At 46.3% G+C, this 27,519-nt stretch overlaps 1 protein-coding gene across 1 annotated transcript in view; it reads left to right on the top strand.

Moving 5' to 3' along the window:
• The window catches only part of LOC147725140 (chromaffin granule amine transporter-like), a 353,689-nt gene that overhangs the window by 155,564 nt on the left and 170,606 nt on the right, over nucleotides 1-27,519 (top strand). Inside the window, exon 9 of the mRNA XM_086967117.1 lies at nucleotides 16,176-16,271. Coding sequence (XP_086823243.1) covers nucleotides 16,176-16,271 — 96 coding nt within the window. The remainder of the gene's footprint in view (nucleotides 1-16,175; nucleotides 16,272-27,519) is intronic.

Raw genomic sequence — 27,519 nt, forward strand, 5'->3', positions numbered from 1 at the left:
AAGGGCGTGCTCCGGCTACGCCGCTTTGGGCATACCAGCCGAACCACGCCCCCGCCCAAAATGGTTTTCCGGGGGGATCCGGGCATCCATCCATACGTTCGGGGGGACCGAGTGGTCTTCCCTTTCCATTATGTTTGTTGTTGTTCCTAGGCCTTGGATAAAGCCTGTTTGGTTTAAGTGCAATTTCTTTGTTTCCCTCACCCATTCAGATAGTTTTGTTAACAAAATTCTTGCAAAATGCTTGGCATCCATGTCTTGAAGATTAATCAGTCTATAGTTTTCGGCAAGAGCCCAGTCTCCTTTTTTAAAAATTGGAGTTATTAAAAGATCCTGGCCATGACTTAGGGACGGTTCCAGTTCTAATAACTTCTGTGTATAGTTTCTCTAAGATGGTCGCCCATAGTTCTGGGTTTTCTTTATAGAGAGCAAACGGTATCCCATTTGGTCCAGGAGCGCCGTTTTTCAGTTTTTTTATAAGTTTGATTATCTCTTCTTTTTCTATGGCTATTGGCGTATCCAAATCCTTATCCTTAAAAGGAGATTTGTCTTTTTTGCACCCGTGTCCCTTTTCGAGGGGTCTTGACTGTGTGAGTGTCCTGATTTAAGTGTCTCCTCAGAAAACTCTCCCATTCCTGCTCAGTTAATAGTGATGAGATTACCTGCTTGTTAGGTCTAGCAAGGCTATTGATAATCTTCCAGAACTCTCTTGGATTCTTTTGCTTGCTGGCATGGAATACTTTTGCCCACGTTGCTTGTTTTGCCTGATTTTTTTCACCCCATATTAGTTTCTTCAGATTTTGATTTAATAACTTTAAATTTACCCGATTTTCCGCTTTTATCTCTGGTTTCTTTAGTAGCCTGACAATCCTGTTTTGTTCTTTCTTCAATGTCCTTATTGTATATGGCAGGTTTAAGTGGTGTTCATTATCCCTGGATGGTTCTTTATGTTTTTGCTTCTTCTTGGTATTTATTTTACTTTGCGGTGTGGTCAGCTTCCCAGTGAAGTAGTCCCATAGCTCTATCACTGTTTTTGCTATCGTGTCTTTGAAGCATTCTTCCAAGGTCCTTTCCACTTCCTCATTCATTATTTCTTTGTTTTCAACATTCCAAAACAGTTTTTTATAATTTGATGTACCAATATGCCCTTGAGCGGATTGGTACACCTTATTTTTATTTACTCCGATGTTCATTATAATTATCTGTTGGGCATGATCACTTTCGTTTATTTATTTTATTTATTTTATTTTGAGAGTTTTATATAGCGCGAACAAGATCTTTGCAGATAACAGAGCGCTTTACACAGGCAGGTGGAAGGGTAGGGGAACAAGGGGGAAAGTAGGTAGGTAGATCATCAAGTTCATGTACATAGAAAAACCAAATTATTTATAGTACAGGTATGAGGTAGCACGGCCTAGTTGGAGCGTAGGCCATCAAAACGTTGTGAATAATACCGAAATCGATAAAAAACTGATATGAGGTAGCAAGGATCTAAGCACTTTAGACTAATATAAGTCCAGACACACGTACATAGGAATACATAGGCTGTATCATAACAGAATACTGATAATATTGTTCGCAATAAAAATCAAACAAATTGTTCAAGTGTATTTAGCCATAAGGATACTTTTGACTTCTTTCTTAAAAAAAAGGGAGGAAGAGATGAGCCTCGTTTCAGGAGGAAGTGCATTCCAGATCCTGGGCGCCATTCCAGAGAAGGAGCGTTTGTACATTTTTTCCTTCCGGAATCTTCGCGGTTTCAACAGAAGATTGTTTGTGCTCCTGGTAGCTCTGGACCCACCGGACATTGTCAACTTATGAGTGAGGTAGCTGGGTGATTTCAGGTGTATAGCCTTGTGCGTCATGTAGGCAATTTTCAACTGAATTCTGGCTTCAAGAGGCAGCCAGTTCAAGGCTTTGAAGTCAGGGGAGATATGTGAATGTTTTTTGAACCAGTAATGAGTCTTGCAGCCGCATTTAGTGACGCTCTGAGGGGTGCAGTTGTCGTTAGGGGGAGGCCACAAAGGGCCGCGCTGCCGTAGTCTATGCGAGGGATGACTAGAGCTTGTACTGCTGTTTGGAAGTCTTTTGCTGGGAGGAAGGGTTTCAGTTTCCTCAAGGTATTTATCTGGAAGTTCGCCCCCTTAGTAGCCTTGCTGATATGCTGCTGCATGTTGAGGTTGGTGTCGAGTGTTATGCCTAGGGATTTTGCTGAGTCCACAATGGTCGGTTGGACATTGAGTGCTGTGAGGTGCTTAAGCCATGTTTGTGCGGAAGATATTTTCGTGGGAGGTGAGATTAGGAGGAACTCAGTCTTCATAGCATTGAGTTTGAGGTGGTTGTCGGCCAGCCAAGATTGGGTGCTTCTGATCGTTGAATTCAGACTCAGGATGTCTTTAGGGGATTGTAACTTGAGATATATTTGCGTGTCATCAGCGTACATGTGAAAGTGTACATTGGATGCTTGTAACAGAGTGGTGAGAGGTTCCATAACAAGGTTAAACAAAGTAGGGGATAGGCAGGAGCCTTGCGGAACACCTAACGATACCGGTACTGGGGAAGACATCAGGTTTTGGCTCTTGAATTTTTGAGACCTGTTGTGTAGAAAGGAAGTGAACCAACGAAGCACAGACCCAGAGAATCCCATTCTTGTCTTAAGGAGTTCGAGTAAGTTCTCATGGTTTACTGTGTTGAATGCTGAAGAGAGATCAAGAAGGATGAGGAGGCAGGTATTATTTTGATCTAAGATTTGGATGGCGTCGTCAATTATGTGAGTCATCGCCGTTTCAGTACTGTGCCCTGCTCGGAAGCCTGATTGGTGTGGGTTGAGGAGATCAAACTGTTCTATGTGCTTTGTCATTTGTAGTTGGACGCATTTCTCCAAAAGTTTGGCGAGAGTGGGAATGTTGGTAATCGGACGGTAGTTGTTTAGGTCCATGGGGTCGGCTGATGGTTTCTTCAATAAAGGTGTAACTTGACCAACTTTGAGGGAGTCCGGGATGGTTCCTTGTTGTAGTGAGCTATTGATAATTTTAGTCCAGAGTGGGAGTAGCCAAGGGATGATGTCTTTTACGGCGTTAGCAGGAAGAGGGTCCGTAAGGTGATTGGATGGTTTTAGGGTGCTGAGTATTCTTTAAATTTCTTCTTCAGAGTAGGTGTCAAAAGATGACCATGTTGCATTGTTTTTTAGTTTATTTGGTGTTGAGCAGTTGGGTATTGAGTAGAGGCTTGCGTCAATGAGGAGGTCGCTCCTTATATTGTCAGTTTTTTTGTTAAAGAAAGCTGAGAACTCTTCACAGGAAGGAGTAGTGCTCATGATGTCGACTGCTGGGAGTTGTTCCTTAGATTGAGATCGGATTAGCTCGAACAATTTACTTGGACGGTTTTTTGCTTGGTCTAGCTGCATTCTGAAGAACTCTGACTTTGAGCGTTTTATTTTCCTGAAGTATGCATTTCTCTTTTTCCTCAGAGTTTTGAGATGCAATGTCGAGGGAACTGCTCTCCAGGTGCGCTCTGCCATTCGCATATCCTGTCTCTCTTCATTGAGACTCCCGTTGTACCAGGGGTTGGAAATCTTAGTGGATACTCTTTTCATTTGCATTGGAGCGGCCTCATTGATTATTGAGGCCATGGAGTTGAGATAGTGGTCAGTTAGGTCCTGAACATCAGTAGCATCGGTAGGGGGGAGTAGGCGATTGCAGCTGTTGGGGGGTAGAGAGATTGGATTGAGTTTCCTCATGTCTCTTTTCCAGACTTTGGGCTTGGCGTATTGCACCGGGATGAGTTTTACTTTTTCCTTGATGAGGAATGTGATAATATGGTGGTCTGACCAGTCACACGGTTGTATTGAGTCAAGTTGAGTGGTGCCTTCTTTGGAAATGACCAGGTCGAGGATAGAGCCTTTGTCATGTGTCGGGGTGTTGCAAATTTGAGTGAGGTCCGAAGCGGTAAGGAAACTTTTAAGGCTATTAACTACTGCGTCACCGCAGTCATTCCAATGGAGATTGAAGTCACCAAGGTAAATTTGTGTGTTTTGCCGTCCTGCGTTGATTGATATTGTGTCCATGAGTTGTTGGGAGAAGACGATGTTGTCCCCCGGGGGGTGGTACATGATGTGTAGTGAACATACATGTTTGTTCTCACTGGTGACATCAAGGCAGAGGTATTCACATGAGGTAAGAGATGGAGCGGTGACTTTGTTAATGGATAGGTTGCTCTTGTAAATGCAGGCGATTCCGCCACCAGTCTTGTTGTTGGACCTGTCAAGTCTAGTGATGCAGTAGTTGGGGGGGGACTAGGATATCCATGATAGGGTTGGAGGCTTCAGTTAACCATGTTTCAGTTAGTATGGCCAGGTCAAGGCTCCTGGGCAAGATGAGTTCAGCGACCTCCGTCGCGTGTTTTTGGGCCGACCTACAGTTGAGAAGTGTGCATTTGAGTCTGGGGGTGCAAGGGGAGGTGGAGGGTTCCGTAGCGAGAGGGACTTTAGTGAGGTTGTTGGGAACAGAGCCTCTGTTGCTATGAGTGAGGTGCCTACTAGGGTTGGAGAGTATCGTAGAAATAGACATGTGCGTGGTGGTTACTTTCTTTAGTTAGTACAAGATAATATTGTGGAACATATATAAACGAAGTCATGGTGTAATCGATCCTGGAAAATCCGTTATACCCAAAGTAACTGTTTAATGGTGGAACGTCTGTTTTTATTCTACGGTTAAGTATTCGGAGTCCCATTGCTTCAATGTCCATCACAAGTTTCTTTCCATTTCTCTTCTCATCGGCATTATTGTTTATCCCCGTCAGAACAAATGCTTCTTAAACACTCATTCCTTCACCACATATGTCATTACACCAACATGCCTTAGATACATTGGCGTTGGACTTTAAAGCCCAACGCTTTCCCTAATGTTGCGCGAACTGGAGTTGGAATAGTAAATTATTCTTTTCCAAAGTCCAGCGCTGTCCCTAAGGCAAGTCTTTGCAAAGACTTGCGTGGTAAAGGAAGGCGTGGTTAAGACTATTTTGTTGTTCCAATCACGTTGTTAAGGAACACATGGTTTAAGCATACGTGGTTGAGCCATACAACCCAAGGTTGTGCTTCTCCTCAGTACCGTAAAATGTGTTCACCCAAGGTCTTCAGAACGCTTCCCCTGCAGTAATGTATCTATGCAATCATCATTCACACCTCAAACACCCAGCTTGGAAGGCAGCCCTAAGCATATTACTTCTTTTGTGCTCCCTTTGATGACCACTCAACCCCATTTTCTGGGATCTCCCTGTTCTGTTTTGGGGGTTAGTGTAGGAGTTAGAGTGACAGGCCTTTCTACCACTTTCAATGAGGTGGGCCCAGAACTCTTCAATTCACTCTTCTGTTTCAGTATCTCCCCTTTTCCCACTCTACATGTATTTATTAGGTATATTTCTTCAAACCCAAGTGCTTGTTAGGTACATCATCTCTTTTAGAGTTGATTCCCAATTGCATAGATCTTAGATTTGTACCATTCACAAGAAGCCGTTTCCAAACTGAAGAATAGGGTTAATGATGTAGTTGAATTGTACATCTCTGTTCATATTTATCATTTTGCATGTTATTGCATGAAACTCAAATGGTTATTTATTGTTGGGATTACAACATTTATGTGATGCTTCCTAATTCACATAAAATTATGCAATGAAGAGTATGGTATGTTCTGTGATGCCACTGATGAGATGAAAATGCGTAATTTATTGTCTGGTCTGGAAAATCATCAATTTGTTTTTTGTTTTGCTTACAGACAATGGTTTACATTGTTTGGCTTGAATGCTGAACTATGTTGTATGACCTCTGTATGGGTGATAGAAAAACCTTAATATCATAGTAAAGGAGACATTTAATCTTGGTGCTCCCTGGGTCTGATTATTACTCCAGAGCACAGCAAGCTCCAGGTATGAGAGCAACTGAATTGAACATGGACAACTGAAATGACAAATGCCTCAGAAAAGAAGTGAGTTTTGTTCGGCTTACAAGAGAGTGGTGAAAGAAAGAGAATTAAAGAGGTTTAAGAGCAGAAAAGAGAAGTGGTACAGAAAATAATTGAGCCCTGCTAAAAACCTTGGAAATAAATTCTTTACCATGCCTGTTTGCTTTAAAATCCTGCTTGTTGCACTCCTACTGCCTTCATTGGCCGCCATCATCCTTGCTGCCACTACCACCACCGCCGGAACTGGAGGACTACAACTCCTGACAGCATTTTTGGTGAGCACGCCGCCACCGCGTTTGGGGAAGCGCCAGGTGGTGCTCATAAGGGACGCAGAGTTCATGCGTTGCGGGACGTGCGCGGGCTAGGCGCGGGCCAAGCCCAGGCCAAGGGCGGGCCCATCCGTGCCCTTCAGGGTCCGAAAGAGCCCCGGATGGGCCACCCCCTTTAATTATATCTATGGATCAATAGAACTACCAGAGAAACTCCAAATAAGGACGGGCGTTGGACCTGTCAGTAATATCCACAGGCCCTGAACTCCACCGTAAAGCCATAAGAGGTGGTCGAAGAGTGGGCTTGCAGGACCAAGACATTCTAGATTCTCTTCGAATCACAAGGTACTGAGCATTGTCCCCCTAAAGAGGGCTATTCTAGTTACATTTTGAATCTGCCGCCATTTCTCGTGAGATGAGTAAACGAAAAGATGTAAGCTCGGTAGTCGGGGGTAAAGGGGACCCTGGATGCTTTCCTAACAAGGGCTGAGTCCCTTTTAACCCAACAAATACAGCTAACAGGAAAGAGACTCTCCCTGGATAAGCTAATAGAATACAAGAGATCCTCCATGGGATTTATAGCCAGGTGCCCATCCCCCCTTACTGGGATCCCCCAGGCCAACATAACACGGTAGCCAGTACTTCCGCAAAGGCTATAATTCAGAATATCACTTCACCACTGGGGATGGACTCATCTCTACAAGCCATCAAGCCCCAGGTAATAGCTTAAGGAGAGGGGGACAACACATTCCGAGAAAATCTAGACAGAGGGGAGGAACCAAAGCGAAGGGGGCCAGTGTAGAAGGGGCACACACAACCTCTACCCAGTGTCTGAATTGCAGAGAGTCAGCGATGTCGCAGAGAAGGGACAGATAATTACTGTCAATGCTGGATATCACACTAACTTCCCATTTAGGACCCTTGTACGAGAGACTGAATGTGATAGAGGGGCAATTGACGGAGCTACTCACACAAGGTAGCATCATGGCCCCAAGGGCGAGGGGCCCAGAGACTAACAGGGTGGGGGATGTTGAGATTAGTACACAACCCAAGGTAGCACACATGAATGATTGCACTGGAGGGGTAAGCAACGAACATGCCCACCCCACGGCTAGGAAAGAGGTGGCAAGGAAGAACCCACCTGAGGGAACCAACATGAGAAAGGACCGAGGCCCACCTAGCTCTAAGGAAGACAATGGGCAGACAAGGGAGGAGAGGCTAGAGTACAGACCCAATACCCTTCCAGCAATTAGATCCCCTGGGGGTAGACCCGCTAAACCCGATGAAACAGGGTCATTAGTAGCGGATCAGGAATTGAACACCCAGGCTTTACCCGTACTAGACTTCCCACCGGCTTCAAGCTCATACACCGTGGTTTTGACAGGGATCCCAGCATGTAGAGACAAAAGGGAAGATACTGCACGCTCCTTGATCAAGAAAGCAGCTTACTGGCTGGCCAATAATTTAGGATTCATTATCAGAAATCATAGACATATCCTAATGGCCGAAGAGTGTCATGGATCGGAAATAGCAGGAAGGGTTTCCCGGGAGATTGCATAATTTTAAACTTTAGGTGCTCGGAGATGGCTAGAGAACTATTGAACAACAAACAGAAGGGGACCTACCAGGATGAGGGTGGTACTAGCATTAGATTGCTCCCACTCAGCTTCTTTTATAGAGACCTGAGGCACCCTATTAACTGGAAAGACTCGAGGCAAAACCCTTCGAGGTCAATTTAGGGGGGGTCGCCCAGTACCGTTACTTAATCGCTATGCGCCATTCCAAAGTGTTTCCGCTTTAAGCAAATTAGACTGACTGACTGGGAGGTCAGCGCCAGGACAATGGGCGGCACGGGAGGATGTGCACCACACCAGGGACAAAGGAGGGATAGTTGTGGAGATGGTTGTGGTGTCAACATCGCCTTTCAGTCTTGGAGCCCCTATTACGTTGGACGTAGAGACAAATCCATGTAGATTAGCCGCACCTTTAAGTGTGCATATCGATCAAAGGCCCAAGCCCCCACTAGGATGAGTGCAGGTAAACACTGATATAATCTCATGGAATATAGCACGTCTGTCCAGTAAACGAATAAAACAGGAATAGTTAGGATACATCAGGAGATTTCACATTATCTGCCAGCAAGAACTTGGGAGGTAGATTGTAGCGCACTAGCACTGGAAGGCTACAAAATGTATTTTGTCCCAGCGCGTAAATCCTCATCAGGGTGAGCCAAGGGAGGCCTAATATCTTATGTGGACCTGAGGTTACAGGGAAAATGGGAGGACCTAGCCTGGGACTCAGACTGCGCACAGGGAATAATGTATACGAACAAGGGACTTAAATTAATTTTTATCAACTTTTATAATGCCATCACGGGCGGACAGACCCTACTTTGCATGACAGAGCTGGAACATAGGCTGGCAGGAGTCGAATCGCTTGGGGTTGCGAGCGCTCAATTGGTGTTACTGGGAGATTTTAATTGTCATTTTTGCCCCCACTTGATTAGCAGTGAGGGGGAATGGTATGCTTGCCCAAGGGAAGAGGGACTGCATATGGAACGCACCAGGGAGGGATCTCAGTTAAGTAAGTTGCTGGGCTTATACGCCCTCACTCACACGATGGATCTGATTGGAGACGGGGACCATCGTATCCTCCCAACCTTTAAAGGCAAGGGAAAGGGCTATGTTATTGATTTTATTTTTGTCCCGAGCTCCTTAAAGTGCCGGATTATAAGCTTTAATGTTGAGTTAAGTGCTTTCAGTGATCATAATCCCCTGGTGTTGATTTTAAGGGACCCTGATTCAGTCAAGCACCCATATCATAAGCAAATCAGAGGCTCTTTTTATAGCCAACGACCAGGGAAGGAGACTGAGTTGGGCTAACACCAATTATGAAAATATTTTATGGCCACTACTTATGGAGGGTCTGGAAGTGCCTAGATCCATCGGTAGAGGGGGGGATCTAATCACTGCATATGAGGGAGTCGAACAATGCATCAATGGCCTGCTTAGGCTTAGAATGCCAAGAGAGCATGAGGATACACCTAGGTGGTTCGATCGGCAATGCTCTAGCGCCTTGAGGGAACTGAAGGCAGCTTTAAAGACTGTCCCTAAAGATAAGACAATGGTGTCCACTTGCCGGGGGAGGTACAAACAGGCACTAAAACACCGTAAAACCTCATTGCAACACCAGGCCTGGGTGAATTTGAGGGAAGCAGCCGAATCAAGGGATATGACCGCATTTTGGAACATATTAAATATACCTTGCTTCCAAGACAAGAACAAATCCAAGCTTGCATGCCACGTCCTGCCAGAGGACTGGGTGAAGCACTTTCAAGGCCTCTATAATCATGATAGTACGAGCAATCAAGCAGCATCAGTAGAGATAGGAAATCTAAGGCTTGCCCAAACCCCATTCTCTCTGGGTGAGATAAAAGCGGGAATTGAGGGTCTACTCCGGAATAAGGCCCCGGGTCCAGATGGGATCCCCCCAGATCTTCTATTGACTTGTGGGTGCCTATTTTAACAAGAGTGATAAACACGGCAGTGGAGTCAGGCATGTCCTCATCCTGGTCCACTGCGATAATTGTTCAGATTTTTAAAAAGGGCAATTAAGATAACCCACAATGTTACAGGCCTATCTCCCTCATCAATGTAACAGTGAATGTCATGGGGAGGGCTATTCTCAATCGGCTTATGGACTGGGCAGATGAACATGACATAATTTCAGACACTGTATGGTTTCAGGCCAGGTCGCTCAACCTCTGATCAATGTCTCGACCTTTATCTCCTGATAGCCAAGTACACTGTCGCTAGTGATGAGACGGCGTACTTGGCTTTCATGGACCTCAAAGCAGCATTCGACCGCGTTAATCGCAAGCAACTGTGGGAGCTTTTCGGGGACATGGGCGTCGACACAGGACTGGTGAATATTTTAAGCACCCTGCATCAGTACACCCTAGACCAGGTCAGAACAACGATGAGGGAGACACTTCCGATCCCTTCCGTTGCTCTAGGGGTGTGCGACAGGGTTCCATCCTGGCGCCTTTTTTATTTACTTTATATATTAATGATTTAGACAAGGCACTAGGAGCACTAGGGGTGGACTGCCCGAGGATAGGCAGAAGAGGGATTCCTGTTCTGCTCTACGCGGATGACGCAGTGCTTCTGTCATGCACTGCACCGGGCCTTCAGCACCTCATAGACGGCTTTGTCACCTTCATGGAGATCCTGGACCTGTCTGCAAATCTCTCCAAATTATACATCATGGAGATGGGAAAAAGGCCAGGCAGGAAATGTAACTTTAGGATCGGCACCCACTGTTTGGAAAAAGTGCAGGCATTTTCTTATCTGGGAATTTTATTTGACAGCCGCACCAGGTTTAACATACGGTCAGATGAGAAATGCAGATCTGTTATTAGTTCCTTCGGTGGCAGTTATGAACTTCGCACACAGGTTGGGTCTCTGGGCCCCTGGGCCCCTGAGCAAATCCTGTACTTGTACAATGCCATTGCAACGCTAACACACTATACAGTAGTGAGGTTTGGGGCTTCATCGACCCTTCAAGGATCCAAATTGAAGAAAACAAATTCCTACGATGGTTACTCAGAGTCCCCTGGAGCACACCTTCCCACTCGACCCACGAAGAGCTAGGTATCACTTACATTAGAGATAGGATTCAAATGAAACCTCTCACCTGCTGGCTCAATATATGGTCTAACCCTGAAGCGGTTTTAAGCCAGCTGATAATAACAGATTGTATTTCCAGAGAGCACGGGTATAACATCCCCTGGCTTAAATATGTAAGGGAGACCCTGTCTGGCCTGGGCTATGCTGACTATTTTACCAATCCGAAAAAAATCTGTTAGTCCAGGACAAGGCAATTTTCAAGTCCGCATTTCTACAGAACAAGGCCTCCATTAGGGAAGACATAGAGATGGCAAAACCATCTTTGAGAGCCAACCTCCTGGCTAAATCTAGCCCAGGTATGGAACCATATCTCTCCTATTTTTATAATGCTCAGGACAGATTTCTAATGACTCAATTTAATTTGAACCTACTTCATAACACACTGGGGTTTCCTTCCGGGTATATAACATCCTCTGAGCTGAGGGGCCCCTGCGGCTGCGACTATAAGTCTCCGTAGGACACGCTCCATTTTGTTTTGTTGTGCCCCTATTATGCTCACCCCAGGAAGTTATTTTGAAAAAGTATTTTAAAGTATGCTAGGTTCAAAAATGCAAAGGTGGCTCTGTTGTTTTTAAAATTGCCAGAATAGGTTTTTACACTTTTTTGTACTGTTAACTTTTTAAGGATGGCCGCACAATTGAGAAACACTAAAGATGTGGGATGATGGCACTGGTTGCTACATTTTTGCACTAGCACTCATGCTGTTTTTTTTTTTATGGGGGCTCCCATCCCGATATGCTTGTTTTATACTTCCCTTGTTCCATTTTTGACCCATTTTGAATGTAATTTGTTTAGGAGTTTTAGACTCTCTAATTTTTAGCACAGTTTTCAATTTTATCATCTGAGATTAATTGTATTGTTACTTTTTAACACTTTGTATTAATTGTATTGCTACTAGGCAGTAGGTCCCAAGCCTTGTGCCTTTTATTTGTATTGTACTTTTATGGTACTGTTGTACACCGAAAAAAGTAATTTGATGATGATGTTGAATTGAGATGTGTTAGGTAAGAGGAAAGGCGTTATCAGCGAAAAAGAAGTTGCCATGGTAAAGTGAGACGTGTGCTAGTGGTGGGATGATATTATTCAGCAAACAACGATAGCGTGGAATGGGAGGTGAACCAGGGGGTGTAGTGCTAGAATTTTAACCTATTTCCCTGTTGGGTAGAGTTCTTGAGAGATTGGCCCTATGGGCTTGATTTACAAAGGTAACTTACACTTTTTGAATAATTTACGCTTTTGAGTAAGTTTACTACTTTTTGACAGTTCACAAAATCCTGATTTAAATTTACCCCAAAGGTGTAAAACATGTGCCCAGCAATTTGAAGGGCCTACATCTTATTCACAATCTGTAAGGACTATTCACAAAGGTAACTTACACTTTTGAGTTATTTACATGTGTAACTTACTCTTTACACTTTTAAGTAACTTTGCTTTTGGATTTTGTAAACAGCCAAATGTAAGGGAACCATATTTTGAAGGCAGGGAAGGTTTGCAGGGTGGCAAAACCTCAGAGTAGTCTTTAGGAAGCCATTTGTTCCTATCAGAAGTGAAAATGTTTCAAGGCTGGTGACACCTTCCAAATGATGGGTAGTTAGTTAAGGACCATGAAGTGCTTTGCTGTTTCCACATTCTTAATCCATAAAAGGCATTGTTTAAAGAGGGGTTTATTTAAAGTATTTCAATAGTCTTTGCCACCATGAAAATGTCACATTGCTGCTACAGTGAAAGCCCCATCACAGATCTTTCCCTTAAGAATGTAATCATAGCAACAAAAAAGACACCCCTGCTGTCTTTCAGCTGCCAGGCTCTCCTCCATCAAATTCTAAATGAGGCTCTTAGGTTTGTTTACTCTTCCCTCCTGCTCCTCCCCTGCTAACTACACTTGAGCATCTCCCTCTTGGTAAATCAGCCTTTCTTAAGCAGGGTTTTGTCTTGTTGGTGTAAAGGTATGAATTGGAGAATGTCTGAGCTTCTCTACAGAAGTTGCCATGTCTGGCTGATGAAGGGGAATTTCTTAGACGTCCATTGTTGTCCTTATCCCTTGTCCATCTGCTGTAGAAGACTAAAGTAAAATCCATTTTCTAAGTCACTCTGGTTGCACCCTTCAAGAGAAATAAACTGCTGATATTTCTCTATAATGGAAAAGAATATGGGGTACATTTACTAATCTTCCACACAACACAGGACCGCAAGCAAAGCTGCTGTGCTGCACTGCGTGAAGAGGAGAGAGCAGAAATGCCTCATATGTTAAAAGAAACGGAGCACTTCTGCTCTCTCCTTGTGCAGGCACACTGTGTGCAGCCTAGTGCCAATGCAGACATCCTTGCACCATAGAGCAAGGGTAACGCCCTTCACAAAACAATCCTTAGAGGCATTTTATGCTTTCTGTGTGTGCTACAAAATTATGCTCATGTGGAAAGAGGAAATGATGAGGTGACTATAAGATATTTCTCCTCATTACGCCCCACTGGGGAAGGCGTCATATTTTGATGCACTCCCATGTTTACAAGCTTTATTAAACCTGGTAAAGCGCCAACATCCATGGGTGACAGCAAAGTAACGCCAATGCTCGACCCATGGAACGCCTCCCAGCTTGAAATATCGTATAATTGTTTCTTTACAAAATGGCCGCCAGCATGGTTTCGTAAATATTTTAGAATTTTTTGCATTGTCCCTGTGTTGTCTTGCATGATTCTTACCAAGCCCTCTGGACTTGCACTAAAGAGGATGAGAACCAGTCACAGGATCGGTGCTTCTGTGATTCTAATTTACGGGACTAGACAAAGCATCTACAGCCTCTCCACACACACACCTCACTGCGGTAATCTGCAGGGAAGAAGAGGAATTAGATTGTCCTAAGTGGAGAAATACTGACAACCACTTTATTACCCAAGACCAGCTGGCAAACATCTCCTAAGAGGACCTCTTCCAGACAAACTTTGATATCCTGGATCACATTTTTGGCTTCCAGCTTCTCTTCGATACCCAGAGAAAGAGCATCATCAATTAGTATATAGGCCTTCTGAGGAGATATTGAGGGACTTTTCCATGTGTTACTTTATAGTCATTTAAGATTAATCTTGGCTTATTGAAGTTAGAGTCTTCTTATGTTAATTATCACATAAATCAGGGTTTTTGGGTTGGAAGTCCAAGGCTAAACTAGGACTCCATGTTTTTTGATAATGTACAGGGTAATCCCCCATATCCCCTTTCCATACCTTTAACGTAAATCATTAACTTTAATACTATGTTTCATTAATCATAAATAGTTACTGGTATACCTTCTCTATTAATCATTTTATTTACTAGGTGACATCACCCATACCTCCTTCATGATTTTTAAACAAATCCCTCCATCTAATCTATATTTTACCCTAACTATTGGACTGTAACGTTCATACCTAACTTAACTGTACACTTTCCAGTTTAATTGATTTCAATTTTTTGTATTTTTCAAGGTTGTCCCAGATATTTTTGTGTCATGAGGTGATTAACCCAAAAGATGGTATGTCTCTCCAGCTGTGTCCCTGCTAACTTTAATTGCACATCTTCCTCTTGATAGCCTTTCTCGAGCAGGGTTATGTCTTGGTTGTGTGAAGATATGCATTGGAGAATTCAGGAGCTTTTCTTGGGAATTTACCACGCCTGTCTTCGTGGAAGAAGAACCACTCAGGCTTCCATTGTTGTCCACAACCCATGTCCATCTGCCAGGGAACGCTAAGGTGACCTCCATTAAATCGATAAATCGATTTGGTTGCATCCTTTTAAAGGGAGATGTGCTCAGGACATTTCTCAACATTGGAAGAGTTGGTATGCTTTCTTCACCTTTCACGTGTGATTGCCTTAGTCCTGATACCCTTTTTGCCTGATACACCTTAAAGTGAGTGGATCAATTGATTCCTTTAGGTGATAGATTTGGTGGTGGTGGGAATTCAGGGGGTTGAAAACATCAACTTCTGTAGCATATTCCTGATTGATTTACCCTGCCTGCTAAGCTGCCTACCTACCTATCTGCATTACTGAGCTATTTCCTTTTCAGTCAGGGTTGGTTAAAAGCTACGGACCTGCACAGAACTAGGAAATGTTGACTTGTGAACAAGTGGACTGCATGGAGTTCGACTACTTCAGCAATCCTGAATGTGGGCCCATGCCCTCATGGCTCTGTAAAGAAATTTTACCTATGAGTACAATTTATCCGATGTTAATGATGCCACCGGCTCCACCTTGAAAAAACTGTCTGCAGCTTCTCGAGGCAGTAACACACAGCGCCTAAAATGGTAAATGTGCAGAATACACTCCTACATGAAACATTTTAATTTTTATTATTTGGCTCAGATTGCATCTGAGTTCCTAACCCAAACCCATGCCCTGGATTAATCTTTGACTAATTGACTTCAGTGTTCTTTATAAAGTCATTGCCCAAATAAGATTCTCTGGTAACTCTGAAGAGTGCTGCTGTGTCTAAAAACCTGGGATGCTAGGGCAGTGGGCAGCAGCGGGTGCCTCCCCCCAAAAACGAACAGCAGGAAAGGGTAAAAAAGGACACCTCCTTTCCTGCTAAGACTTGGGAGTGGGGCCTGGGAGGTGACGACACCGAGGGGAGTGGTAGTGCACTGCGCATAATGGTTTGGGCGGTCGTCTGAGGCAAGCCAAACCTTCATGCGCAGTGAACCTCTTTCCCTCCTCAGTTGCATTGCTGGGGTTTGGGAGAGCAGGCACAAACTTTAGTCTGTCCTGGAACACCATTCCAGGGCGCACATGCCACTCCTGAAGCTGCTCTCATGTGAGGGCACATATCAGGATTGGCCGCAGGGCATTCTGGGAGCCGGAGCCTGATGGCATCTGTGGCCGGCTGAAGGTTTTTTTTAAAATATTTTTTACTTTGCCCCCTCTCTTTGTGACACCTACACTCCCACCCCCATCATCCCCTCCCCTGCCTGCCTTTCTGTCCCCACCACTCGTCCCAAACTCGGCTTGCTGCTGGCTATGGGTACTCTCAAGTAACAACTGTCGTCATCTGGACGTGCACTCCAAAAAATGCTTAACAACACTCCTAAGGTAATCAAAGGACATCAATTGGAAAAACCAGTCAGAAAGAAGCACGGAGAGGACATACTGCTTTAGAACATATATAATGAAGCCCTAAAGTAGAGCCCCTCTGCCAGCAATTGTGCAACAAGGACAAAAATGCTGGCGACAAATGCAAAAGCTCTGCGGTATGGGTAAATGTATTCTATTCACGAGTCACTGTCATTTCTCTACAGGGTCCATCTGTTTTGCCAGCATGGGCGTGGCCATTTTGGAGCCCACCCTGCCCATCTGGATGCTACAGACCATGTGCTCTTCAGACTGGGAGCTGGGTGAGTGTTGCTTCTTTGTGCTGATTCCTAAGTCATGGCAAGTGCTTCTCCACGAGACAGTTTGTCCACAGAGAAAAAGGTAAGATGAAATAAACAAGCAGCGGCAAAGAAAATAGGTTTTGCTTACTTAAGATCTAATACCTATGACAATTTTTGTAGCCATGTTTGAAAATGCAAACTAGTTATGACAGAACGACAAATTAACTAACCATATATGTCTCCCATGCATATGGCATGGTTCACATTTCGCACTGTTGGGGGTCGGATTGGGGCCAAAAATAGGCCTGGGCATCCTCCCCCAAAGAGAAGAGGTAACTACTGGATGAAATTCATATTGCTTGGTATTTTTGATTCCCCTTACCAGGACTTTTTCAATGAGTATGTGTGAATAACAAAAGGTCTACAGAATAATATTCAGCTTTTAAAAATATTTTCATAGATATGCAGTGTACTAAATGGTATTTGATTGAAAAAGAATATCAAAATGTAAATAGCTGGTGACTGTTGTGAGAAGTTGGCCTGGCATATGCTGTCCACTTTTCCAGTGGGCACCTTGCAATAGTCAAAATGACCCTTATTGATGGTAGATTAAAGACAACCTAAATAGAAAGCTATCCTAGTGGTAGCTTTAGAGAGCAGCCTTCAAGATAAATCTTGAAGGAATGTAAATCAGCTTGTTTTACCAGTCTATAATCTTGTGAATGACAAAATGAAAGGGGAACCACACCAGGTATATATATAAAATATATGTATTTATTCTAAACACACCCCTCTAGTCTCTTTATGAGGCTAGAGGCAAAAGTAGATTCAGTAAACTTAATTAGCACACAGTTAATTAGCGCAATATACGTTGAGCTCCAGGGGCGTACCAAACCATATATAAATAAAGTGGTATAAGAATCACAACTTGCATAGATACAAGACCTAGAGCCTGTAAAACCATTGGGGCCACCAGGAACCAACCAAGGTAGTGACATAGGGGACCCACGGGAGATGCGTGCAGTGTCTGAACACAGCAGCGAATCACCATTAACTTTAATTGGGAAAGTCGTGGTTGGAATTTTAAAGATAAAGGACACTTGGAAGAGGACTTGGAGCAAACCCCTTTAGAACTAGGAGGTTCTAGAGTCAAACCCGTGGGAGCACCGGAGTACTCAAGTTACCTCACCTAGGGAAGCCGGGTGCATAGGTGTCTTTTCGTGTCTGGTTTTGTCGTCATTTCAATGGAGATATGGTGCAAAGTGTTGCTGGCGTCCAAGAGGAAAGTGTACCGAGAGATCCAATCCTGGATTGGAGATGTGAAGAACCTGAAAGCAGAGGGGACAGAGTCTGGGTCACTACCCTGACCAAGAAGGTGATGAGCGGATGCCCACCGATGTCGGGTGATTTCAGGTGGTGAAGAAGGTGAAGCTTGACTCTTCAGCCACGAGGTCCTGGAGATGTCCACGACAACCAGGAGCTGGATTTGAGCTATCCCACAAAGGATGTCGAGTGATGCAGTGTCGGGCCCAGATTGGACCCAACAAGCCTTGGCAACAGCAACCCACGCAGAAAGCAGCGATAGGCTTTGGAGCAGACCAGCAAGGTCTGGGAGACTCACCACTTGGTAGGGAGTCATGGCACATCTGAAGCAATCACGGAAGCCCAAGGAAAAGTAGAGTTACCTTCGAGGGGACCCACCTGTCAACGGACTAGGGATCGCGAAGGAGCCTCAAGTGGAAATGCAAGAAGCAGGCCCGCGGAGCACTTATGGAGTGTAGGCCCACAATCTTTGGTGCAGATGATGCTCAGGGCTTGGGCTACAAGTAACCCAAAGCACAACTTCAGGAAAGCTTGGGAAATGAATGCACTTAGCCAATGTGCATGGTGTCAGGAATTCCGGTTCCATGTCATTCGTTCGGGCTGCAGGTCTCAGTTTTGCTGGGGACTCGTGTCTGCCTTAGAGCTGCAGGTCCGACGGGAACTTTGAAGATGCAGACCGGTAAATGCTTTGTTGGTGCCTTTTTGAACTGGGGAGTCACTCCTTGACCCCAAGGGAGATTCTTCTGTCTTTTAGTTGTGTAGAATGTTGAAGTTCCAGAATTTATGTTGCAGAGTTTTGTCCAGGTGTAATCTGAATTCCTAAGGACTGGGGTTCCATACTTATACTACAAAAGAGGGTTGCACATATTCTGGGGACCCACCTATGGGAGGGTCTGGGAAGAGGGGTGGTTACACCCCCTTCCTTTGTCCTGTTTTGTGCCAGAGCAGGGGAGGAGTGCCCCTGCCAGCGGTTTGAACTGGGCTATGCACAGGGAAATCAAATGTGCCCTCAGCACTGTCTGAAAAGCACTCTCAGAGTGCCCCCACCCAACCCCAATACACTAAAGCCTGTCTGGGAGGTGGTTACACCTCCCTGTGACAGGTAACCTAGTGTCCAGGCCTCCCCTGCCAGAGTTCCATCCAGAAGCAGAAGGGCAGACCCGTGTCTTTGGCTGCAGCATCTATTTTGTGATGCCAGGGTACCTTTAAACTATTACCTGTTAGACAAGTGTGTAAATGTCTTTCCCTCTATAAGGGTTGAATTCTACACCCGCCGCCAGGACTGAACGGGGGTAGGATTCCAAAGTGTTTGACACCAAACACGACATGTTTTGATGCAGCCATTCCAAAGTTAGCATTTACCATGCACAAGGTTATAACGCACTTAATAGTATATGGTCTGGCTGCACCACAGAACAGCCTCAGAGAATAGATTCTAAAAGCTGCAGAGTGGCTCAGCTCATGCATGGGCACCCTCTCACACAAAAACAAGCACTCAGCCTTCAGGATTGATAAGGCCTGCTATAGGAATGACTTGTATGTTTATATGTGTCAGTGATTAAAGGTAGATATAGGTAACTTATATCTTAGTAAGGGGTGCTTCCACCCCCCTTTTATGACATTGTTCTGCATTCTGTCCATCAAGTGATATCTTTGCCTTTGTCACCCCGAGTGGGATGGGTATGCTCAGACGTGAGTCCCATGCTCTCCACACCACTGGAGTCAAGCTATCCTGGCTGAAGACGGCTGATAGCCAGAAACCGGTCCTAGGATGCTTTATTCCGGTCCAGGAAAGACATGGCTTGGCAGTTCGGGCTGGACTGTTCCCATGAGGCACAGGGTCAAGGCTGATTTGCATATGACCATGTCTGAACTGGGGTGGTGTGGAGTGCAAATAAACGATGGATTTGGGCCCAGATCTCTGTACTTGGGTGAATGTATGACATTGTTCTGCATTCTGTCCATCAAGTGTTATCTTTGTATTTGTCACCCCGAGTGGGATGGGTATGCTCAGACGTGAGTCCCATGCTCTCCACACCACTGGAGTCAAGCTATCCTGGCTGAAGACGGCTGATAGCCAGAAACTGGTCGTAGGATGCTTGATTCCGGTCCAGGAAAGACATGGCTTGGCAGTTTGGGCTGGACTGTTCCCATGAGGCACAGGGTCAAGGCTGATTTGCATATGACCATGTCTGAACTGGGGTGGTGTGGAGTGCAAAAACACAATGGATTTGGGCCCAGATCTCTGTACTGGGGTGAATGTATGACATTGTTCTGCATTCTCTCCATCAAGTGTTATCTTTGCATTTGTCACCCCGAGTGGGATCGGTATGTTCAGACGTGAGTCCCATGCTCTCCACACCACTGGAGTCAAGCTATCCTGGCTGAAGACGGCTGATAACCAGAAACCGGTCCTAGGATGCTTGATTCCGGTCCAGGAAAGACATGGCTTGGCAGTTCGGGCTGGACTGTTCCCATGATGCACAGGGTCAAGGCTGATTTGCATATGACCATGTCTGAACTGGGGTGGTGTGGAGTGCAAAAAAACAATGGATTTGGGCCCAGATCTCTGTACTGGGGTGATGTATGACATTGTTCAGCATTCTGTCCATCAAGTGTTATCTTTGCCAATTCAAAGTTAGCATTTACCGCGAGGTTATAATGCACTTAAGAGTATATCGTCTGGCTGCATCACAGAACTGCCTCAGAGAATAGGTTCTGAAAGCTGAAGAGGGGCTCAGCTCATGCATGGGCACCCTCTCACACAAAACCAAGAACTCTGCCTTCAGGATTGCCATAGGAGCAAAATGCGATGCAGGGCATGCTACGAAAATCATTTTATTCATTACATTGTTTACTTACCTCCAATTATCCATATTTCGTTGTTTAGCACCCCCGGACCCGCCTTTCTGCCCCACGGAACTCCCTCCATGGGCCGTGGCTGCAGGTCCCACTGTCATAGCCAAAGGTTAGGGCGGGAGCACACAACATATGGTGTGCCTGCTGGGGCTGTCCCGTTGTCATTCTATATTTGCCAATGGGCCGTCTTAATCTGTGCTGGACTGGGTGGGGGCTGCTGAGGCCTTGCAAGTTCAGGGCAGCAGACCTAGTCCGAACATTGATGTGGAAAAAAAACAGTCCACTTCGAACCTCGAGCACAGGGCCTCGAGCACAGGGCCTCGGGCACCAGAAAAATGCCCGCCTTCCCAATCTGACCCTGCGTACTGTACACACACTTGTCAGATGCAACAACAACAAATGCATGTCGTAAGGGCTGGATAGGCACACCCACAGTCATTTTCATCAAAGAAAACTGAAATGATGCTCATTGTCACCAGAGACGTCACCTTCCTCACAGAAACCTGGATGAACGCCTCCTCAGCGCCTGACCTCGCCAAAGCCATCCCGGACGGATACAAGATCACCCGGAAGGACCGCATCACCCAAACTGGAGGAGGCATCGCCATCGTCCACAGGAACACCATCCGCATCACGACCAACTCCGACGACACCCTCACCACCACCGAACACTTCCACTTCCAGATACACACCGACCCCAAGACCAGCCTCAAACGCACCCTCATCTACAGACCCCCGGGACCATGCACCCAATTCAGCGAAGACATCGCCGACTTCATCAGCCCGTACGCCCTCCCTTCCGCCGACTAAATCCTCCTAGGGGACCTCAACTTCCACCTGGAGAACATCAAGGACAGCAACACTACCACCCTGCTGGACAACCTCGCTAACCTCGGATTCAAGAAACTGGTGAACACCCCCACCCACTACTCCGGCCACACGCTTGACCCCGTCTTCTCCTCCATTAAGCACATCTCCTACAGCCACTCCACCGGACTTCATTGGACTGACCACAGCTGCATCCACTTCAGCTTCAGAAGAACCACGACCCACCACCACCCGCAACAGATTCCTCGCAGGAGCTGGAGCAAGATCACCGCCGAACAGCTCACCACCTCCCTCCGCCAGAACCCTCCCGCCAGCACAACGGACCCCAACGAAGCAGCCAGAAACCTCACACAGTGGCTCACCAACTGCGCAGATGACCTCGCACCACTGAAGAACCCTCCCAGCAGACCCGGCAGCAAGAAAGTCCCCTGGTTCACCGACGAACTCAAGATCTCCAAGAAAAACTGCTGCACCCACAAGAAAGCCTGGCACCACGACCAGACCACGGACAACATGACGGCCCTCAAGCAGCCACCCACAAACACCACCAGCTGACCTGCACCACCAAGAAGACAGCATTCAAAGAACGACTGGACAACAACGCCCACAACAGCAAGGAACTCTTCAGCATTGTCAAAGAGTTCTCCAACCCAAGCGCCGGAAACAACGACATCACTCCCTCGCAAGACCTCTGCGACTCACTCGCCTCGTTCTTCCACCGCAAGATCGCCGATATACACAACAGCTTTGGCGCACCAACCACGCACCCAACCACCGAACCTACGCCCCCCACCACCACCCTCTGCACCTGGACCCCGGTCAGCACCGAAGACACCACCCGCACGATGAACACCATCCACTCTGGATCGCCAACCGACCCCTGCCCCCACCACATCTTCAACAAGGCCGATTCCATCATCGCACCCCCTCTCCGGGACATCATCAACACCTCCTTCAACACCGCCACCTTCCCGGAGATCTGGAAGCACGCCAAACTCAGCGCCCTCCTGAAGAAACCAACAGCGGACCCCACCGACCTCATGAACTACCGCCCCATCTCGCTCCTCCATTTTCCTGCCAAAATCATCGAGCAGACCATCAACAGACAGCGTCCGGTTTCTAAACCAACCACAGCTTCGAGACCACCCTCATCGCAGCCACTGACGACATCAGATCCCTGCTCGACAAAGGGGAAACAGCGGCCCTCATCCTCCTGGACCTCTCCGCAGCATTTGACACTGTCTGCCACCGCACCCTATTTCAGCACCTCAGCAACATCGGAATCCAAGAGAAGGCACTGGAGTGGATCATCTCGTTCCTCGCCGGAAGAACCCAGAGAGTTCGCCTCCTTCATTTCAGATCCGAGGCCACCGAAGTAATCTGCGGCGTACCACAGGGATCATCTCTCAGCCCAACCCTGTTCAACGTCTACATGAGCCCTCCCGCAGCCATCGCACGCAAACACTACCTCAACATCATCTCCTACGCCAATGACACCCAGCGAATCCTCTCCCTCACCAACGACCCCGCCACCGCCAGAACCAGCCTACACGAAGGGATGAAAGACGTCGCCGAATGGATGAATAACAGCCGCCTGAAACTGAACTCAGACAAGACGGAAATCCTCATCCTGGGATCATCACCCTCCGCCTGGGATGACTCCTGGTGGCCCCCTGCCCTGGGCACCACTCCCAAACCAATGGACCACGCACGCAACCTGGGTTTCATCCTGGACTCCTCCCTCTCGATGACCAGACAAGTCAGCGCCGTCTCTTCATCATGCTTCAACACCCTGCGCATGCTCCGTAAGATCTTCAGATGGATCCCCACCGAAACCAGGAAGACGATCACCCAGGCACTTGTCACCAGCCGACTGGACTACGGAAAAACCCTCAACGCCGGAACCACATCCAAACTTCAGAAAAGACTCCAGCATATTTAGAATGCCTCCGCACGACTCGTCCTGGACATCCCCCGACACAGCCACATCTTCAGCCACCTGGGAGACCTGCACTGGCTCCCCGTCAGCAAGAGGATCACGTTCAGGCTCCTCACCCACGCACACAAGGCCCTCCACGACCGGGGCCCCAAGTACCTCAACAACCGCCTGACCTTCTACGCGCCCACCCACCAGCTACGATTAACCTGCCTCGCCCTCGCCGCCGTACCACGCATCCGCAGAGCCACCGCCGGGGGAAGATCCTTCTCCTACCTGGCAGCCAAGACATGGAACTCTCTCCCGATCCACCTCCGGTTGACCCAGGATCATCTCTCCTTCAGGAAGCTCCTCAAGACCTGGCTCTTCAAGCAGTAGCTGACCCCTCCCCCCCAGCGCCTTGAGACCCTTCCGGGTGAGTAGCGTGCTATAGAAATGTCTATGATTGATTGATTGATATAAGGGCATGTAAAACCTGCACTCCTCCCTTTAACACACACACACTTATTTCTCCAATGAGAACTGCGTGCGGCACCCCATAACATCTGTGGGATGATGTTTACTCCTTTACACATAAAAATACACACAGTCAATATTATTTTAGCATTCAAAACAAAATTAAAAGAGACCGAGACCACAAAGTGATTTACAGAAATTAAAGTACTAGAAGGCAGACAGCAGTAAGCATTTTAATGCGTTTTTCAAGGTAAACAAAATGAATTACCTTTGAAGTGGCTGTCCTGAAAACCCCGGCCCTCCTCAGTGGCATTTTGAAGCATCACTTGATGAGCCTCGATGCAGAGTGAGGTGTGCAAGCTGTATCCCTTGAGTTTCACCAGGAGACAGACCCTCCAAAATAAAACAAACCTGCGGCTCTGGTACCAGCAGTGCATACTACAGTCAGAACACCGCTTTACATAGACTTGTAACATCACATGAAATCCAGTCTTACCTGCGCTGCTTTGAGGAAACAAAACATATCCGAAACATTTGTTATGCATGTTTCGGTCGATGATGCACTTGGCAGCCCAGGGGTTTTTACCTTTTCATGAGGAACACAAACAATACAGTCAACCACAAAAATTTGATTGTAGCAAGAATTCCTTGCAGAGATTTAGTGTGTGGGTGTCAAATCTAAGAAGGTGAAACCCAAATGCTCCAAAGCTGTCGGAAGCAAGACTCACAAAATAAAATGAAAACAGCTTCTACTGACCAATGAAAATATACAAAATGAGAGTGACGAGGAAGCCAACCAGTGGTAAGTAATGGGCGGGCTTGATCGCAATAGATCAGCACAGGCAGCACTGCGTGGGCTATCTCTGGCAAGACTAGATAAATAAGTCTGCAAGGTGAGGCCACGGGACGAGACAAAGAAGAGGAGGATTCAGCATGGCGTATTCTTCAAGTGAGGCTACAGTGCCAAGCTTTATTGTGAATGTAAATTGTGTGAGTCTCCTCTCCTGTTGAAAATATGTACCCTTGTTTTTGAAGGAGCCATATCCAAAAGGCCCTATGTAAGAGTCAGTGAGTGAAATGCTCTGTGTTATAGTTAATGTGAGAGGCAATAAGTGTGCTGATGTCTGAGTAGACCTAAGCGCTGTGGGTATACCCAGACATGGGTCCCATGCTCACCATGCCACTGAAATCAAGCCATACTTAGCTGAAGAGCTCATAATAAGGGTGAAACTGGTCCTAGGTTGCTAGTATTCTGGTTCAGGGAGAACCTGACTTGGCAGTTTGGCTAGAATGTTCCCATTGGAGCAAGATCAAGACTGATTTGCATATGCTTTGTTCAAAATGTGGTGGCATGATGGGCAAAAAACTATCGATTAGGATGCCGCCACAAGTGATTGTCAATGGCTGAGATAAATTAAAGCATTTCATCCATCATGTTGTTGTTGAAATTGACACCCGAAGTGCGGCAGGTATGCCCAGTCATGGGTCCCATGCTCACTGTACCCCTGAAACCAAGTTATCCCTGGCTGAAGAGGACATAATAAGGGTGAAACCAGTTCTAAGTTGCTTGTATTCTAGTTCAGGTAGGACTAGGCTTGGCAGTTCGGACTAGACTGTTCCCACTAGATCAGGGGCAAGACTAATTTGCCTATGGCAGGGGCCAAACTGAGGTGTCATGGTGTGTGAAAAAGGATAAATTGTGATTTGATCTGAACGATTGCCAGTGGCTAATATCAATTAAGCATTCCATCCATGACCTTACTGTTGTTGCAAATCTATGAATGGGATTTAGTTTGAGAGATCTTGTGGCCTACACACATCAGAGAGTGCCCCAGCGTTCCAACTTGAAAGGCAAAATATTGTTTTTGGGGTCCTGTGTAGGATGCTCTGAATGCGACAATGTGAGAAGTCCTAAGTAGCAAGTTTGAGAGAAAACTTAATGTTGGAGGTCACTTATGCCATGTGCTTAAGGTCCTGTGTGGGCAAGCGTGAGTATAATGCCACATGTTGTATGCCAAATGAGAGAAACCATGAATGAGGAATGGTGTAAAGATCAAAGTCAACAAATGTTCAGCAAAGTATTCTGATAGAGTACCTAACAGATGGCTATTTTGAAGACCCTATATAAGATACCATGAATCAGATTCCATATGTGCAAGACCACACATATTATACGGCTAGTGAGATGACTGTTGTTTGTTACATATGTGAGAGCCTGGGAGAGAATGCTAAATGGCCAGACGTGAGGCAACTTTTTGCAGAGGCCTACAGTGAGATGTTGTTTGTTGGAGTTTGTGTGTGTGATGCCTGGTCTGAAATGCACAAGAATGGAGGGTGTTTGTGAGGGGCTGTTAGACCTGGCACCTTGGTGTGGGTCTCCCTTACATTTTTGCTGTTGCCTCATGTGATTTTGCTGGTGATAGATGCTTTGGGCACTGTCCCACTGTTGTCCAGTGTCACAGTGCAAGTGTTCCCTATTGTGAATTAATGTATGAATTAGTGATTCCATGATTGGCCACTTTGGTGTACCTGTCAGACCATAGTATGGTGCACAAGGAGTGCAAAGGGCCTGTAAACCAAATGCTGCTGGTGGGCTTGCAGCACTGGTTGTGCCACCCACAGAAGCAGCCTGTAAAAGTATGTCTAAGGTCTGCCATTGCAGAGCCTGTATGCAGTCTGGTACTGCCATGTTGACTGGGCATATGCACCCACTTGCCGGTCCCCAAACCTTCCCTTTTCTTCTAGTCAGACACCCCCATGGTAGGTCCAAGGGAAGGGTGCATTGTATGTGTAAGGTAGGACATACCCTGGTGTGTGTGGCATGACCTTATAGTGAATTACAGCCATTTTTGGTTTTCACTATTCGAAGGCTATCTGTTCTCTATAGGCCAGAATGGGCAGTTTGATTATTACATCTTACAATCCTAACTGACTCAGGGAACACAGTAGAAATTCGAGTTTAGTATGCCTGAACTCAGAATGATAAAATACATCTTTTAGTTAAGTTGATTTTAACATTCTGTGTTCAAAAATACCACTTTTAGAAAGTAGGTATATTCTTGTCCAACTATCCAAGCCTACCTCTGCTAGGTAGTGTATTCCTTGTCTGGAGTTTGAGTGACATGGGCTGGGGGATTCCAGGAGACAGGTTGAGTCAGCCCAGTGGTGAATAGAGAGATCTGCATCTAGATGGGTGGGAGGAGTTGCACCTGGGACCTGAATAAGGCTGTACCCTCCCTCCACAATGCTGCCTCCACTTCTAGTGGTGCGTCTGATGTCTCTGCCCTGCACTGTGAAAGGATAGTCATGTAAACAGAGTGATGCAGGACTGATCAGAACTGGTTTGGACTAGGCAAAGGACCCTCTGCCCACAGAGGACAAAAGATTTTGGGGTATAAGTATTGGGACCCTAATCGCAAGAATTTAGATCACTTTTGGACAAACAAGAAGAAAACTTTGCTGAGGAGCGGAACCAGAAGAAACTGAGGAGAGACTATCCATAAGCTCACATGCTGCTTGGGGGATTGGCTGCAGTGGTTGCCTGATTGCCAAAGAAAGGAAAAAAGGCTTTGTGTGCTTTATTCAACTTGTAAGGATCTCCAAGGGCTTGAGAGAAGATCTTGCTTCCTGCTGAAGTCTCAGGGACAACAGACTTCAACAACCATCTCCCCAAGAGTTCTTTGGAAGTGCCTGCTGCTATTTTGGGCCTTCTGAGCGACTGCATGTCACAAGGTGCTGGAATCGTGACTCAAGACGGCGAAGCGTATCGCCATCGCAGCCGCTGCAATCGCTTCACGGATGACTCTGCTGTAGCTGTTGCATTGCACCGCATCAAGAGAAATGTCCCGCAGCCCAAAGAAGCGTGTC

Source organism: Lissotriton vulgaris, chromosome 4_1, assembly GCF_964263255.1.
Source record: "Lissotriton vulgaris chromosome 4_1, aLisVul1.2, whole genome shotgun sequence".
In the NCBI taxonomy this organism is placed as follows: domain Eukaryota; kingdom Metazoa; phylum Chordata; class Amphibia; order Caudata; family Salamandridae; genus Lissotriton; species Lissotriton vulgaris.